The sequence below is a fragment of the Meles meles genome, chromosome 2, assembly GCF_922984935.1.
Source record: "Meles meles chromosome 2, mMelMel3.1 paternal haplotype, whole genome shotgun sequence".
NCBI lineage: Eukaryota > Metazoa > Chordata > Mammalia > Carnivora > Mustelidae > Meles > Meles meles.
Window position 1 is genome coordinate 165,852,248 of NC_060067.1, and position 16,481 is coordinate 165,868,728.

The following is a 16,481-nucleotide window of genomic DNA, read 5'->3' on the forward strand; positions in this document are numbered from 1 at the left end:
TTCCTCCTCTGGATGAAGGTGTCCAGCTTCTAGCTCCGCTAAAGCAGCCTCTAGTCAGTGCCTGCCTCCCTGGCTTTCCCAGGACCTGCCTAGGTGTCCTAGGGGCTAATGCCAACCCCCCACCTCCGGCCTTGGGCCTCTTCCACCTCCCAGCATGGGGCCCTCTGTCCCTCAGCTGCCTGGAGGGCTTGGAGGCAGAACCCCCTCCTTCACCTCACCAAGGACCTGCTGCTTCCCGCCTCCTTTGACTTACTACCATCCTGGCCACAGCAGTGGGTGTTCCAGGGGGGCTGGGGGTGACAGCTTCAGTCTCCCTGCTGGCCACGCAGTTTCGGGAGACAGGCTGAGGGCAGGGGCAGTGATGGAGGGAAGTGGAAACCAGCCCCCTTCACTCAGCCTGGGTGCTCTGCTTGAGGGAACAGCAGTGTGCAGGCCTCTGGGATGGTCTCTGGCCCTTCCTGTCCTGCTGTGCCTAGGAGGGTGCAAGGCTGTGGGTTGTGGTGCCCCAGGAGCCCAGCACCTGCCAACCTCGTCCTCCGCAGGTTGGGTACTACTCTGAAATGCAGAAGATCTTCGGAGACCTGACCCAGCAGCTTGACCAGCCCAGCCACCCTGACGAGCAACGGGAGAGGGAGAATGAGGCCAGACTGAGCGAGCTCAGAGCCCTCTCCATTGTGGCCGATGACTGAGTCCCTGCCACCCTTTTGAAGACTCCTGGGACACAAGTCAACCTGTCTGGTCTTTGCCCTTGTCAAGCTTAGGCTCAGGCATCAGCCAGCAGAAGGCCCTCCCGAGAGACTTACAAGGACAGCAGTGGCCCCCACTCTACCTCACTAGGCCTCTGCAGTGAGCCTGGCACCAGGAGCCCCAAGCAGGCTGCCAGCCCCCCACCCATAGCAAGAGCCCAGACGGTAAGCAGGGCAGAGAAAGCCCGGGGGCCTTCTCATTTCCAAAAGAACCATCCAGAGGGCATCCTGGCTTAGGGCCTGAGCCAGCTTCTGGCCTTCAAAGGCACAGGCTCCATCTGCTCACCTGAGGTCTTAGCCTTGCTTGCATGGGTGTGATCACATCTACCTCCAAAGATCCATCCTGGGGCATCCACCTGCCCTCACTGCCTTTCCGCTTCAGACTCCTCTTTTCTGAAGAGGCCCGAGACACTGCCATGAGAAATGGAAGAGCTGCAGTTCCCCCAGCCCAGACAGACCCCTCACTCCAGCCTCCCTGCACCACAAAACTGGCTTAGCCCACCTCTGTCCAGGTGCAGAGAAGGCCGTAGGCCAAGTGCAGAGAAGAGCCCCAAGCCTTGTAGATTCCTTAGGAAACACAACTCAGCTTGTCAGTTGGCTACCAACCGCACAAAATATCACAGCCTAACTCACAGGTCTCAGAGCCAGAACAGTGGGTTTGTCTCCCCAAAATACTTGTAATTTTATTTTTTCAAGTGAAGTTTTCAATAAAATCGCCAGCTGTTACTGTGCTGTGACTGAGAGCTGCCCTGGGTTTGTGAGGCCTTGTGCTGCTGCGACGAGTGGGCCACTCCCCTGCTGTATTGCCTCTCTCCACCAGCAGGCGGCGGGGCCCAGAGTTGGGGGAGGAGCCCCTCCCACTGCCCCGCCCCACCATCTGGAAGGAGGGCTGGGAGAAAGGGGACAGCACAGGACCACCTAGAAGAGGAAAAAGGGAAGAGCTATGGAAGACACGTGGCTTGTTTTTGACTTTGGTTTATTTAAAAAACAAAAAGCCAAAAAAAAAAAAAAACCAACTTTATATACAAAGTCAAACTGAAACCACGGATTATGGAAAGAGGCGAGACTTATGGGGGAACAGGGAAAAAGGCTGGGCCAGAGCCAATACCACATTCTGAACATGGGGAGGTGCTGGTTTCTTCTGGCAAGTCTGGGGTGGCTGGAACACAGTGCTCTCTGGCAGACACAGCCCAACACCAAGAGTTCGCTAGCACGGACTCCATTCCTGTGACAGCCAAGGGGAGACCCTTCCCCCAAGAACCCGCTCCTGCACCTAGCAGGACCTGTGCCATCCAGAGGGAGGGCTCAACCCCGGCCAGATTCCACGGCTGTTTCTTCAGTTTATTGGCATCAGACCTTAACGAAATTATCTGAAAAGCCTTTTCCTCCCGTCTTATTCTAAACTGGAAGAGGACAGGAGAAAGCACAAGACTAAAGGGCCCCAGGAGAAATCCCAAGGTGGAGGGCAAAATGACATTCGAGGGGTGCAGAAGGTGTTGGATTTAGTTGTTAAGTGGAACCGGGGTTCCCCACGCATCCGTCCCACATAGCACAGACCCCACCCTGACAGCCTGAGCTCTTCTACGGAGGCTGAGCACAGGGGTCAGCCACCCCTGCCTATGGCTCCCAGGTCCTGCTCCAGCTTCTTTCTGGAACCAAAAGGGCTGTAACGTCAGCAGGCTCCGTCGCCGACCTCCCGGGAGGGCAGCTCCTGCGCCAGGCCCTTCAGTTGCTAGGTGCTGGCTCTTCCTTTTCTACCCAGCTGTCCGCCTGGAACGAGAGAGAGGACTCGAGGAGGAAGGGCCCAGACGGGAGGCCCACCAACACTCTGCGCTGAGACCAGGCTGCAGCAGCAACGCACCCAGGCGGGACACCATGGCCAGCTGCCTCCAGCCAAGCCTCCCAACAGGGCGCCCGGCCGTCCAGCTCTCCCGGGGGAGGCTCACCTTCTCAACCATCCGCTGCATCTCCAGCTGCAGAGGGGTCAGGCGCCTCCGGAACTCCTGGAGCAGTCGCTGCAACTGGTTCTTCTGGCGCTCAGCCGTCCGGGCCGTCTCCTCCGCCTCGGCCAGCCGGCCCCGCAGCTCCTGCATTTCCGCCGCCAGTGTCTTGTTCGTGACCTCCGTGGCCGAGAACCGGTTATGGCTCTCCTCTGGTGGGGGGAAATGGCAGACAGACTGCTGCTAAGTTAAGCACCACAGCCCAGGGCAAGAGGCCCGAAGTGTGAGCAGCGGGACCCCCTCCTGGTCTCCAGACACACGCATCTGCGAATCCCATCTGGGCCAAGTCCCTGTGGCCATAGGCCACTCACCCAGCTTCAGTTCCAGTGTGTGAATCTTGTTCTCCAGATAGAGCCGTCCGCTGTCCTGCTGCTCTGCACGCTGCAGCAGGTTCCCCACGTTGATCAGGCTGCCGTTGTGGGACACCAAACCTTTGTGTTCCGTGGGGGTGGCACCCGGCTTTGTGCTTTTCCCCGAGGGAGGCAGCAGGTCCAAGTTTCCTAGAAGGGTCCGCGAGAAGAGTGAAGGCTCAGCTCTGCAGAGGAGAGAGCAGCCGGCCCCGCCCCTCCTCCCTGAAGGCACAGGGCAGCAGGACGCACCCAAGAGCACCTCCTCGGGCAGCCCGCCGTCTGGGCCTTCCTGCCGGCTGTACTGAAGGCTCCGGTACTGGCAGACGTTCTGGGTCACCACCCTGCTGACCAGCTGTTTGGCCTAGAGAACAGCCAAGACAGCCCCTGATGAGAGCGCACGAGCCCGTGGCCCCACGGCATCCCGAGCCCACTGCAGCAGGCCAGAACGCGCCCGGCCATCAGGGGAGGCCGGCTCAGAGGGACTTGGGGGACGGGAGGGACGGGTACCTGCTCTGCACTGAGCCGGAGCCCAAGGGTGAGCAGAATCCTCTCCAAGTCTCGCCGGTGCAAGTAGCCACACCAGTTGGCATCAAAGAAGACAAAAGCAAGAAGACAGTCCAAAGGGAGCACAGCAGAGGGGTCCAGCTCCTTGGGCTGCAAAAGAGACAAGGACGAACAAGATTTTCAGAGTGCCCTCAACTGCGAAATCGCCCAGGATGTAGCCCTCCGAAAAACGAGAGGACACGATCACAAACGGGTGCCCCTTCCAGCTGGAGACAGGACCACCGATATGACCTCCGTGCAACCACTGCCGCACCAGGGGCTGTCCTGCACACGGAGAAGCAGCGTGCGTGCCAGCATCGGGTACCTCGCTCAGACGCACCCGGACAGAGACACGGAGATGTCCTGGATCCCATGGAAGCCCTGCTCCATGAGCCAAGAACCACATTTTGTCTTTTGTCAGTCAGAGGGTGCCAGAAGTCCTATGGTAAAGTCTCCCTCTCCCAGAGCTGAGTCCCAGGCCTTGCTCAGCTTCACTGTCAGTGGGGCAGGGGGAGCAGGAAAGAGGTCTCACCATGTCCTGAAGAGAAGAGAACTCCATCTCTGATTGGTTCGAGGCAACCGACCGGACCTCTGAATCCTCCAGCTTGGCTCCTGCTACAGGAAGCCTGAGATAAGCGTGGAGCAGGGGGGGTCTCCCCACCCCCACCCTTGGGCCCAAACACACAGCTGGGACAGGCAAGCACCAGCTGCAGAGCCGGGCGGCCGCTGTGCAAGGCGAGCACATACCAAACTCTTCTTCACCATCATCCCTCAGGAGGAGCAGCTCTGGGTCAAGGGCCATCTCACAGAGGTCCTCGGATGCCTCACCCCGGGGTTTCTCTTCTTCCTCTCCCCCGGAAGACGGAGGTTTGGGCAAAAGCCCATCTTCCTTCTGGAAGCAAAGCAAGAGATGAGACCTGGAACTGCTAACAAGGATAAGAGCGGACACCTGCCCACCGACCGTGTCTGGAAGGGTTCTGTCTACACAGTCTCATTTACGGCATTCTGTGACAAGGGATTCAGAGCGAGCTAAGGCAATTCCCAGGAACCTGGGATTCTCTGTAGGACTCAATCTCAGTCCTGTCAGAAATTACATTTACTCAACAGGATTTAGGTAAGAGATAGGCCCATCTGCTTTTGTAAAGCGTTAAGAAAATGCAGCATTCTATGGGACGCCTGGGTGGCTCAGTCGTTAAGCGTCTGCCTTCGGTTCAGGTCATGATCCCAGGGTCCTGGGATCGAGTCCCGAATTTGGGGGTCCCTGCTCAGCAGGAAGCCTGCTTCTCCCCATTCTGCCGCTCCCCCTGCTTGTGCTCTCTTTCTCTGACAAATAAATAAAACCTTTAAAAAGAAAATGTAGCATCCCACTTAACCATCGAGTAGCGGAAACACCTGTCCGCACGGCACAATTAGTGGAGGCTTCTGTGCCACCGTGGCATGTAGGCCCCGCTTCCAGCCCCACTGCCCTTCTAGTGGGGCACACCTCTAGCCGCACACCGGCTCCTAGCCAAGCGGCCATGCGGTGGGGGGACGAGGTGCACGCAGGCAGTGAGAGGAACCCCACGGGGCCCCTGGCGGCACCCGCATCCACACGACACTCCCACGTGCAGCCCCAGTGCCCGAACGGGCAGCAGAGGTACTCACCGGGGGGGCATCTGACTCAGCAGCTGTGCCCTCACTCTGTACCTCATCCTTGGCCTCCTTGGCAGCCTCTTCCTTGACTGTTTCTTCTTCCTTGGCCACCTCTTCCTTCTCAGGTTCAGGCGGGGCCACCACCTTTTCAGGAAGGCTCAGCAGCATCTTATAAATCCTATACCCAAAATCCCTCTGCAGCATCTCCAGAAACAGCTCAGCCAACACCATCACCTTAGGGAAGAGGCAGCACAGGTCCGTGAGCATCAGGAAGAAGGGAATGTTCCAAGCCCTGCCATCCCATACACCCTCCCGCACAGCCTCCCCAGACTCCTACACCTACTTCAAAGGAGATCCTTTCTTTTGGCCTCCGGTCCTCCACAATACTATGAAGGGACAGGTTGACACAGCCAGGGTGTGCCATGACGGCAGGCTCTAGAGGAGGTGGGGGCGCCTCTGGGAGATCGGTGTCCACTTCCTGCTGCGCAGTGGCCTCCGGATTCTCTGCATTCTGTTTAGAGGTATCGGCTACGGGCTCTGATGCATCAGCTGCCTGCTCCAGAGGCTCTGTGTCCTGTGACAAAAGCCGAGAGCTGTGACCACCTGGGTCCAGAGGTCAGGACACCTACTCTGCCCACTGGTCCGTAAGGCTCAGCCTTACCCCGGACGCCTCTTGGGGTGGGGCAGCTGCCTCTGCGGCTTTCTGCTGGCACAGGGCCTCCCACTCTTCCAAAGTAGGCATGATGGTCCAGACGTCAGGCAGGTACACCACCACAGTCTGGAGCCGCCTCGGGGGACCCGGCTGCAGGTACTGAAACTCCGCAAAGCGCCACCTGCTCACAGCGAAAGGAAAAAGGAAGTTCTGACCCACAACCTTCGCAAGCAGTTGCTTCAGTTTCCATCAACATTTACTGAGCACATACTGCACGCGCAGCTTTGAAAATATGGAAACAAGAGACCAAGTCCTCTGAAAATGGTTCATCAACAGGCCGCCGTGAGTAAGCAGACACTGCCTACCCAGGGTGCTCCCAGCATGAAGAACCACTAAACGTGGCTGAGGGATCGCATGGGATGAGCCTTGGAGGGTCGGCTGGCCCTCGACACCTATACACATCCCTACTCGTGCTCATGATTGGGATGACCATCTGCTAGCGCTGGACAGAGGGACGAGGTAGGATCGGGGAAGAGAAGAGCACTCACAGGACAGAAAGGCACAGGAACTCGGCCTCCTAAAGTCTCGCCTATACAATGGACCACACACAGACAAGCCTGGGGCAGCCACTCACCACTTCGTGCAGGCGCTCAAGTCAATGCCAGTCTGAGCTTGCGCACAGCGGATGGCCGTGCGGACTAGCACCTGCGGGTCGCCCTGGGGGTCGAGGCCATCCAGAGACGGAGACCACTCACCCCCAACCAGCACTGCTTCTTCTTCTTTCCGGCTCAGCAAAAACTGCAAAAATGGATGCAAGATAAAAAAAACAAAAACCCATGGGGTGCCTGGGTGGCTCTGTTGGTTAAGGAACTGCCTTCAGCTCAGGTCATGATCCTGAAGTCCCAGGATCAAGTCCTGCATCGGGCTCCCTCCTGAGCGGGGAGTCTGCTTCCCACTCTGACCCTCTCCCCTCTCGTGCTCACTCGCTCTCTCATTCTCTCAAATAAAATCTTTAAAAAACAAAACAAAACAAAAAACGGATCTCTCCCCATGAGGAATGAAAGCAGCAGGATGTGGTGAGGAGTAGGGTGGGAAGCAGGGGAGGCTGGATCTCTCTACCCATGCACCAGCCATGTAACTTTTTCTGACAAGAACATCCTGAGCCATGCTGTCCTTCTGATGAAATAGCAATATTCCTGCTCGGAACTCCCTGTTTCTATGAACTCGTGAATAGGAGTCGAGTGGCTGCAAATCTGACAGGGCCTGGCCATCCACCACCCACGACTGCCTCCTGCCTTGTGGACTCTAGCTCTCACCTTAATCTGCTTTAGAGGATGTTCTGGTGTCTCCCTCGGCTCAGCCAGGTCATCCACAAAGAGCATGCAACAACGATAGAACTCCTCCAGTCCCGGGGACGAGAGCAGCAGTACCTGTGCACGGGCGGTGTGAGGGACACGCTCGAGAGCTTTCTCCTCCCACCATGGGACAAGACGGCAGGAGGCCAGCCTACTCACCTTGGAACTATAAGCGGGGTCACTGTCTGCAGGGATGGGCTCAGCACCAGCATCTGGGGCTGGCTCCTTCTCAGAAGATACCTGGATGCGGCTTGGAGGGTGGAGGGAAAAGGGCTGGCTCAGAGGGAAGGCTGACAGCCAGCTCAGACACACAGCCAGGAGATCAGAGGGAACCAGGAGGCTGCGATAGCGGCGCTGGAGCTCTAAGAAGTCACAGTTGGGGCTGGAGGAGGAAAGCAAGGGTATCCAGACTGAGCAAAGACTAAATTATTTTTTAAAATGGAACTATGAAAGACTTGGAGGGGAAAGGGCAAATTATTTTCTAATCTGGGAAGGAAGACATCTCTGAAAAGAAAAAGATGGATGAGATTTGACCACTAAAATGTTTCAGCCCCTAATGGCAAAGTCAAGTCAAACTGGGAAAGAAAAAAACAAAAAGCATTTGCAATATATGACAGCCTAAGATTCACTGTTTTGATCGAAAAGGAGCCCACAAATTACTAACATGTTCACGAGAAGGTTCCCAAGTCAGAGAAAACTGGGAAAATGGACATCAACAGGAACCAGAAAAAGAAAGGAAACTTAAAAGCCTGCGAACATATGCTCAGTCTCACTCTTCATTACATAAATGCAAATCGGACTATCACTTTTCACCTAAGGGACTGACAAGAATCAAAAAGTTGGGTAACGTAATGCTGCCAGTGGGGAAACGAGCACTTCAGGCCCCGTGGGCGAGAAGGGACGCCGATACAGCCTCGTTGAGAGAACTGGCAGTGGGTGTCCAAGTTTAAAATCTGACCCTTGGAGCCACCTACTCCATCTCTAGGAACTGACCTCAGTACACTACTAGCACCTGTCCACACAGACGTCTGCAGAAGGACATTTATGAGAGCAAGACTCAGGACGACTGAAACGTGGGAAGAGAGAACCGGTGACATCAACAGTCTATCCATGCAGTGGAAGATTGCACAGGCGCCGAAAAGGATGAGGTCCCTCTAACCAGTGTCAGCATGGAATAAAGTCTAAGACACACTGAGCAAAAAAGCAAAATACCAAACAGTGTGTACAAGAGGCTTCCGTAGATGTTCCACACAACAGCTATGTGTGCGGCTGACTGGCAGCAGTCACGTTCTGGCTGACAGGAGGAGGCCCTACATGCACCCCCTCCGTGCTGTGGGGACCACGCTGTCCTGCAAGGAGACGAACCTCGGGAGGCAGGCGGGTCAGGGTGGAACACAGGAGAGGCCCTGCCCGGCCCCGCGGAGAGGAACCTGTGATGCCAGCAAGGACAGTGACAGTCCTCTTTCCCTTCCACCTCGAGGAAGAGGTGCTGAGAGACTGCCCCTCACCTCAGTGTGGGCTTAGGTAAACTTTGCTGCCAGGGCAGTGGCGAGAGCCCCGCCTCCGCACTGCTGGATGGCATCCAGAATCACTCGTCAGCCTCTTAGTCAATCAGTTCCTAAGTGCGCTAGGTAAGCCTGTGGGCCAGAGTCCTTGCGTGCACTAGAGAGCTCGAGAAATCATTCTGGGATCTCCTGGAAAACGAGTCCCAAGGTGCCTATGATCTATACTTTCTACCTGAATTAGAAATGGTATCAGGTACCCGGATTTTAATGTACGCCTTAGTGACAGCCTGGCATCATTATTTCTGCTGATCAAATCACAGAAGTTCTATCAGGGCACCCATGTCACTGGCGCTATGCTGGTCAAAATTTGAGATTCATAAATTAAAAAACTGTCCCATTAAGAAACAAAAGGTCCTAGGCAGGTGACCCTGCATACACACTCCTACTTTTATACAGACTGTACCTCATTTCCACAAGAAACTGTTACCAGCTGCAAACCTCACACACACACCCATCCCCCACCCCCACCCCCGCCGCACCACTCACCTGTCCACAGTATAGGGAGTGAGATGGACCCGGTAAGGAGGCAGGTCATGCCTTGGTTTCTTAGCACCCCAAGGCTCTCCACCAGTCCGCTGTTTGCGTTTCTTGGAGTCATAGTCGTCGCTGGAGGTTGGTCCATCACCAGAAGGAAGAAACCACACTGTTAACATTTAGATTTAATACAAAGTGGCCTAAAAGAACTGCAAACAATCTGATCCCCCAACATCAGAGAAATGGATGAAGAAACCACTGCTAGCAGCCACATAACACATTGTTATAAAGTTATTAAAATGGAGATTTAAATCCTTGTAACAAAAAACCACCCAAGGTGAGCAAAAAAACATACACGGTAGTATGGATACAGTAATGATAGTACAGATACAGTAATGCCTCAACCTTGTTAAAAAAGTTTCAAAAGACTAAAAAGAAATAAAGTGTTGGCGTGCCTGGCTGGCTCAGTCAGTGGAGCATGTGACTTGATCTCGGGGTTGTGAGTTCAAGCCCCACATTGGGTGCAGATAACTCTTAAAAAAAAAAAAAAAGAAATCTTAAAAAAAAAGTATTAATGATAGATGCCTGTGACTAGTAAGGCTTATGAATAATTTTCTTTTTTGTGTTTTTCTGAACTTTAAAATTTATAGCTAACATGTAATTTTTTGAAATGAGAAAAGATTTTAGCTGATAATTTTAACATGAAACACATATATGGTACCATGTAAAGGATTCTATAAAGGAAGTTTTATTAAGAGACAGCTCTCGTAACAAACCCTTGGCAATACACATTAAAGTCATAAAAACACTCAAACCCTTTGATCCAATAATTCCACTCTTGAAAATATTATCCCAAGAAAGTTAATTCAAAAGAAAAACAGATTATAAATAGTTGAAAAATTCAAGCCGAGAGTAAAAAAACCACATTCATATCCAGTAATACCTAAACTTTTATAGTAAACAAATACAATAATCATACAGCCATTAAAACAATCACAAGGATTACACTGCAATATGGAAAAGAATGTTTAATCACTTTAATCACAATGCATAAAAATAATCTGGACTCTAAAGTTAAAATTTAAAAAAATTAAAATTAAATAAAATTATAAAAAGTATATATAAAAAGACAACAAAAAACACAGACCAAAAAAAGTAGAAGTAATTTCTCTTTTCAAAATTATTTTCTAAAGGTCTTTAAGAATGGTTGAATGGTTACCTTTTTAAAGGAAAAGGAGTGACACATTTTCATAGTATTTTAACATTATATAATAGCATGTACTACTTTATATGTTCTATAATAATTTACTTATGATAGTATCACCATGTCACGAGTTCAAGAAGTAAAAACAGAAAAGAAAAACCTTTAGACCATTATAAAATGCCAGACTATTAAAGGAAAACCCCTATGTCTCACAAGAGAAATAAAATCACTTGTGAGTTCTTCCCGCCCGGGTACGGCACTGACCACAGTCTATTCTGCTCTTCCCCTCAGACCCATCTGCCTCGCTTCCTTGTCATTCCAGCCCTGGGCATCTAAGCTCATTACATTTAACGGAGAGTTTTTCATCTTTTCTCTATCTGCCTGGCCCACTTCCCGGTTTATGAGCATCTCCATCCAAAAGCTGCCTTCCACTCTCGCCTTTCCGGGGTGTCAGCACTTCCAGGCTTCTAACAGTCATTCGGACAGCTCTCTTCAGCTCGCCCACGACTAGAGCAAACTCTTCAGTAAATGCTGTCCACCGCTAGTGACAGTGGATGTCCCACTGAATCCTGGAATTCAATGGCCAGTTTTTTCTCCTTATTGTGAATCGTCAGGAACACATTAGAAAGCAGTACCAGTGGGAGACAGCTCAGGAGCCTCAGCAGGATACTGAGATGGCATCCCATTGGATACGCCTGTCCAAAGACCTCAGTAGTTCAGTATTGACAGTCCAACGGGGACATTGTTATCTCTGTCCCAAAACCTGAAATTTAAAATAAAACTTGGCTTCCAGCCAAAATGCTCGAATAGCTTGACTCCTTTGTAAATTGCTGTTCTCCCAGAGTGACCTAACTCCTACTGCCCCCTTTCCTACTTCGCAGATTCTCTGTCCTGACTGCCGGTGGTACCTCCCTGCCAGCAGTAATGTCTTTCTCTAGAAGCCATGACACTGAAGCATGATGGCGAAAGTCATGTAACACAGGCCTTGCACAGGGCTTGGTATGTTCAGGACAATCAAATGCACATGACTGTACAGAAAGACTGAATAAGAACCTAAAGCAGAAAGTCAATAGCAACCATGGATTTCCACCCAGGCTACACTATCCCTCAGGGCACTTGCTGTGATTGGGTGATGAGGCCCTTAATAAACTCACAGGGATGTGAGAGGTGGTAAGCCCTTGGAAGATGAAGACCAGGAAGATGTACAGGACAAGGGGTGTAGGTATTTGCAAAATATAAAGCAGTGACTTGAGAAGAGGACACGGTGTTTCAAGTAGGGCAGGAAGGGTGGGAAATAATCCTAGACTGCAGGACCATCCTCCTAGTTAGCATTCATAATGACCTAGCCCAAGGGAACAAACACTAGCTTCAGCAGACTAGCCATGTCCCTTGTCGAAACTTTCTCAGCGTTCCTCCTTCCCCTTTTAAGAGTTCACACTGGATTGCATTCTCAGCCCTTATCATGTAATAATCTACCGGCACCTGGAGAAAGGGTTTTTTTTTTTCCTTATCAGCACAGTTCTTACTTCAAAAAAGAACCTGAACGTGAGAGGATTTTCTGGAGTGATGGAAAATGTTTTAGATCTTAATTGGGGTGAGGGTTATGTGGAATTTCCCATGTCAAAATTGTCCAGTTGAGATTTGTGCATTTCGATCTATACAATATTTGCAATAAAATTTTTAATCTTAAAAAAGAAAACAAAAACAAAAAACCAGCAAGTACACAGCAGGGAGTAGATGGAGGTAGAGATGAAAAAGAATGGAAGATGTTGATACTTATTGAAGCTGGGGGGTGAGTATATGAGAGTTCATCATCCTTTTCAGTTTGCTTTGCTTATATTTGCAATTTTCCCTAATAAAAAATTAAAATGAGGTCCGAAAAAAGAACTAAAACAGGTCTTAAGCAAACTAATCCAGAGCTTAACTCCTAGGGATATAAGCAAAACCTTTTCGGGACAGAGTAAGGCGAGAGAAGGCACACATGGGCTGGAGAGAATAGGCAGCCTGCTCCCAGCAGTCCCCAGAGCTCACAGGTGACACAGGACGGCCTAGAACACCCCCAAAGTCCCAAATCCACCATGTCGGCTACATATGGGCCATGAAGCTACCAACGAGTTCTAGGCAGAGGCCTAGACTGCTGGACAGACTGCAACCTACGGATTCTCACACTACACTGGTACGTATAGTGTGTATAAAAAACATCTTATATTAGAAATTAATACATACTCTATAAAGTTACATTTTTTTGGACAATTAGTATTTCTGGATAGTTTTGATTTTTGGCATCTCCATCTTAAGAACTAGAAATAAAAGGGAAAATTATAAAATTCAATATGGTATTTTGCAAGATGAACTACATCAAATCCCTGCTTGCTGAACAGGTTTATAAAGTTCTAATATTTGCATATACATCTCAATGCATCAGCCTATTTCAGAGGAAAGGGCCCAGGATCTAGTTGCAGAAAGAGAATGTTAGTGTAACAGGTGACAAAGAGACACTGCTCCTATAGACAAATAAATAAAATATCTTCCCTGTTTTATCATTCTCTTACCTTCGGCCTTGATCCAATCGTCCGTGAGGGCCCCGAGCAGGAAATCTGTTCAGGTGGCTCAGATGAAGTGTGTGGGATGTTTGGAAGAGACTCAGAGCTACAGAGAAGAAATGGCTGGTGACTCAAAAACCCTACATATCTGCCCAACTTCCCTGTCCCTTTCCTCCAGTGACAGCAGTACCCACTTCTCTTCTGAGAGCAACAACCAGAGAGTTACAGCCCCATTCAACCAGAGTACCCCCATAAAGCCACATCCCAACATCCATGCCACTGGTACGCACGCTTCTGAGGAAAGAGTGGGGGAATCCGGTGAGGCTGGAAGATCAGCTGGGGCTGAGCTCCCAGAATCCCTTGCTTCTGGCCCAGGGCTGCCACATGGAGAAGGGGAGGTGCTGGGGACTTCAGCAGGGGCTGCAGGACAGTAACCGGGAAATTCAAGGCATCCCATGGCTGATCTGCTCACCACCACGCAGCCGCACCCCTTGACAAAAGTAAGGTTCTCGCCCTGCTTTCAGGGCACTGGGGCTTCTCTCCCACCCCTTTCTAATGCATATGCCGTTAAGACGCATAGCATACCTGGTTGGAGAGCGTTTGCACCTTGACAGCATTCCAGGGCACTGCCTGGCCTGGGTTGTATGCAGCCTTCACCAGCACCTTCTCACCCAGCTGGGGCAGCCGGCCCTTCACCACACTGCCAGCACACAAGCCAGGAGACCGAGTCAGGACAGAGACCCTGGCCAAGCCACCTTGACTGCCCCTAGGAGGCCCTGCCCATCAAGATTTCGCACACCTTGCATAAAAACAGCAAAGCAATGGCTTCAGAGGGGCCCCACCAGCACAGTGACAGAATTGAATTCAACAAGCATTGAGGGGACTAACCTCAAGCCTACCTTAGCTGAAAAAAGACCTCTTCATCTACTACCCCAAAGTAGTCATGCAAGCTGGTAACAATGCCAGTGAAGACCCGCTGCTTCTCCCCACCCTGTAAGAGAATAACGCAGTTTGAAAGTAACAGAGAGCATCTGTCCACACTCCATCGTTAGCATCTCATCTCCAGCCAAACCCCATCCAGCTTCAACAAAATATGGCATCGAGAGTCACATGAAGGAGACACACACATATAATAGTCATAATCTACTGCAAGGAGGAGGAAGAGATCAGACTGATTCTTAGGTCAGAAGCTTCTTCCAGGATTTCCAGCTCTTTAATTCCAAGAATCACCCAAAAGATTTCCCTGAGGCCAGAACTTAGGACTCCCCAGTCAGAAGGGGGTCTAGACACGTGCATCCTGGCCCAGGCCAGAGCACCAGGGAGGATGAACATGGGATGCAAGAATGAAAGCACCAGGCACCCAAGCATGCTGTGGTAGTGTCAGGTGCCGAAACTCACTAGAAAAAAATGCCCAACCTACCTGAAGGTGCCTGGCATTTTGGGACAGGTCTGTGGCCACAGGAGGAGTGAGCAAACCAGGAGGAGGACCCAAAAGAGATGTTGAAGCTGCGCCTATGTGGACAGAGAACCAATCTCCAGGAGCTGCATCTACCATTTCTAACACTAGAGTCAGACAGAAGGTACGGTAGACCCAAAGGGCAAAGTGACTCCAAGCAACTCCTCCACAGGGTCTCACTTGCCACCATGGTGCTCATCTCCTATTTTCCTATGAAACGCTGGCAGCAAATTGCACTCCACTAGGGAAACCCCAAGAGCCACATTTTAAAAGACTAACTCCAAAGCACATAATACCCAGTATGTGGCCAAACAGGGATAAAGGTGATCACCTGAGAAGTTGCGTCCCCCTGGAAGCGGGTTGATCCGCTGGCGCTTAAACTGGGACATTGGGAATGCTGTCCTCTTTCAGAGTCTTAGAAAAAACCTTTAATTGGAAAAGAAAGAAGTTAACAGCTCAGAGAATGTTCCATGGACCCCCAAAAGTAGCTGAGGATCTTAGTGAAGGTGAGGAGGAGGACCGAATGGAGAAGATGGAGGGAACATAAAGGGCAGGAAATGCGAAACTTACATTGTTCCAGTTTGCCCTCACAATAAATTAGTACTGGGGGAGACCGTCAAGCTATTTTAAAGAAAAGGAAACTGAAGCTCACAGAGATTGAGACTTGCCCAGGGTCACATCACCAATTAGTGACAAAACTGAGACTCGCACCCAGGTCGCCAACAACTCAGGGCTCCTTTCACGATGCCACGCCACCCGCAGATGCTTGGGGAGAGTGGGGGATTGGAAAGGGCCCCAGTGACATTCATTCATTCAAATACATCCGCCAAAATGCTCCACGCAAGGCCGCGAAAAATGGAGGAGGCTGGTGCCGGAGCGGAGAAGGTGTGGGCCCGCTCCCCGGAAGCCCGGCCCGTTGTTCTCCGGACTGGCTGGTGGGAAGGTAGCCCCGTGGCCCGGCCGAACGCGAATCCGGCGGCGCGCTCGCCCGCCCTCCTGCTCCGGTACTCCCTGGGCCTTCGCTCCCGCCTCAGCAGCCGCCGGCACCGGGCCTCCCGGGCCGGGCCGCGGCGGGGCCACCGTGGGAGGACGAAGGCGCGCGGTTTCTCCTCCTCCCGCCCGCCCCCAGGGCCGAGGCCGTTGCCAGGGAGACGGGACTTGCAGTCCGAAGGGGGGCTCGGCCCCTTCCGCGCCCCGTGCATCTTTGCTGCCCGGCCCTCGCAGCCCCTTGGCCGGGGGAGGGGCGAAGGGGCAGAGGGGTGGCGGGGGGCCCCCCAACCCACCTGCGGGCCAGGGCCGCGACACCAGGGGGACAAAGACACCCGGAACCACCACAGCCGCTGCTGCCGCCACCACCGGAAGCGCCTCTCCGGAAGCGCGACCACTGGTCGGAAGCTGCCACTCTCCCGGATATGGTCCCTCCCTCCTCTCCACCGACTGCTCCCTTCCCCCACGCCGGCCTGCCATCCCGCTCCAACTGTGGAACGGAAGTGCGCCTTCCCCGATCGGATGCGCGTTAGGAAGCCTGGCCTCGGTGGTGTCCCCGCTTTACTGTCCCATTAGAAAAGTAGGCTTTAGAGCATTGGTTCCTGCTCCAAAGACAGCAGGAGCTGGACCCCTAAATAGAAGAGAGCACCTACCACCCGACACCTGGCCTTGTTCTGGCAGACCCCAGGGCTGCAGTTGCAAGAGAAGCAGCCCCTCCTGACTGAAAGAGATGGGTGCCTGATCAGTGGCCACTTCTAAGAGATATTACTGTCCGACCCAAGCCAATGATTTCATCTCTAGCCTGTCCTTTCCACTGACAGCCCCTCCCCCACACCCTCCCCTCCACTGGATATCTACAGGAGACTAAGCTTTTCCCCTTTCCCAATCAGCAAAGAGCTAGGAACCTAACATGCTGTAATAAATAAACCACCACAATATTTTGGTAGACATTTACAATGTTCTCAGAAACATTT

At 52.2% G+C, this 16,481-nt stretch overlaps 2 protein-coding genes across 6 annotated transcripts in view; one reads left to right on the plus strand and one right to left on the minus strand.

The window, feature by feature from the left end:
* Positions 1-1,424, plus strand: part of BIN3 (bridging integrator 3) — a 42,744-nt gene extending 41,320 nt beyond the window's left edge. For all 3 annotated transcript variants that reach the window (XM_045988621.1, XM_045988612.1, XM_045988601.1), the window contains one exon: positions 543-1,424. In XM_045988621.1, the coding sequence (XP_045844577.1) occupies positions 543-689 (147 nt within the window). In that variant the 3' untranslated portion in view covers positions 690-1,424. The remainder of the gene's footprint in view (positions 1-542) is intronic.
* A 286-nt stretch (positions 1,425-1,710) lies between these two features.
* Positions 1,711-15,957, minus strand: CCAR2 (cell cycle and apoptosis regulator 2). Of its 3 annotated transcripts, none has more exons than XM_045988586.1 (21): positions 15,804-15,957; positions 14,852-14,946; positions 14,485-14,576; positions 13,964-14,055; positions 13,650-13,764; positions 13,355-13,484; positions 13,074-13,170; positions 9,330-9,449; positions 7,438-7,660; positions 7,240-7,353; positions 6,558-6,721; positions 5,933-6,104; positions 5,615-5,845; positions 5,284-5,505; positions 4,387-4,531; positions 4,172-4,251; positions 3,604-3,750; positions 3,346-3,457; positions 3,058-3,246; positions 2,693-2,898; positions 1,711-2,516 (listed from the first exon to the last, which is right to left on the minus strand). In XM_045988586.1, exons 2-21 carry the CDS (start codon positions 14,907-14,909, stop codon positions 2,472-2,474), a joined length of 2,754 nt encoding a protein of 917 aa, XP_045844542.1. In that variant the 5' UTR covers positions 14,910-14,946; positions 15,804-15,957; the 3' UTR covers positions 1,711-2,471. The 3 variants fall into 3 exon arrangements, with proteins under 3 accessions (XP_045844542.1, XP_045844525.1, XP_045844534.1); XM_045988569.1 differs by having other exon boundaries at positions 1,712-2,516; positions 4,172-4,254; XM_045988578.1 differs by lacking the exon at positions 15,804-15,957 and adding an exon at positions 15,232-15,323 and having other exon boundaries at positions 1,712-2,516; positions 4,172-4,254.
* Positions 15,958-16,481: the final 524 nt, after the last annotated feature.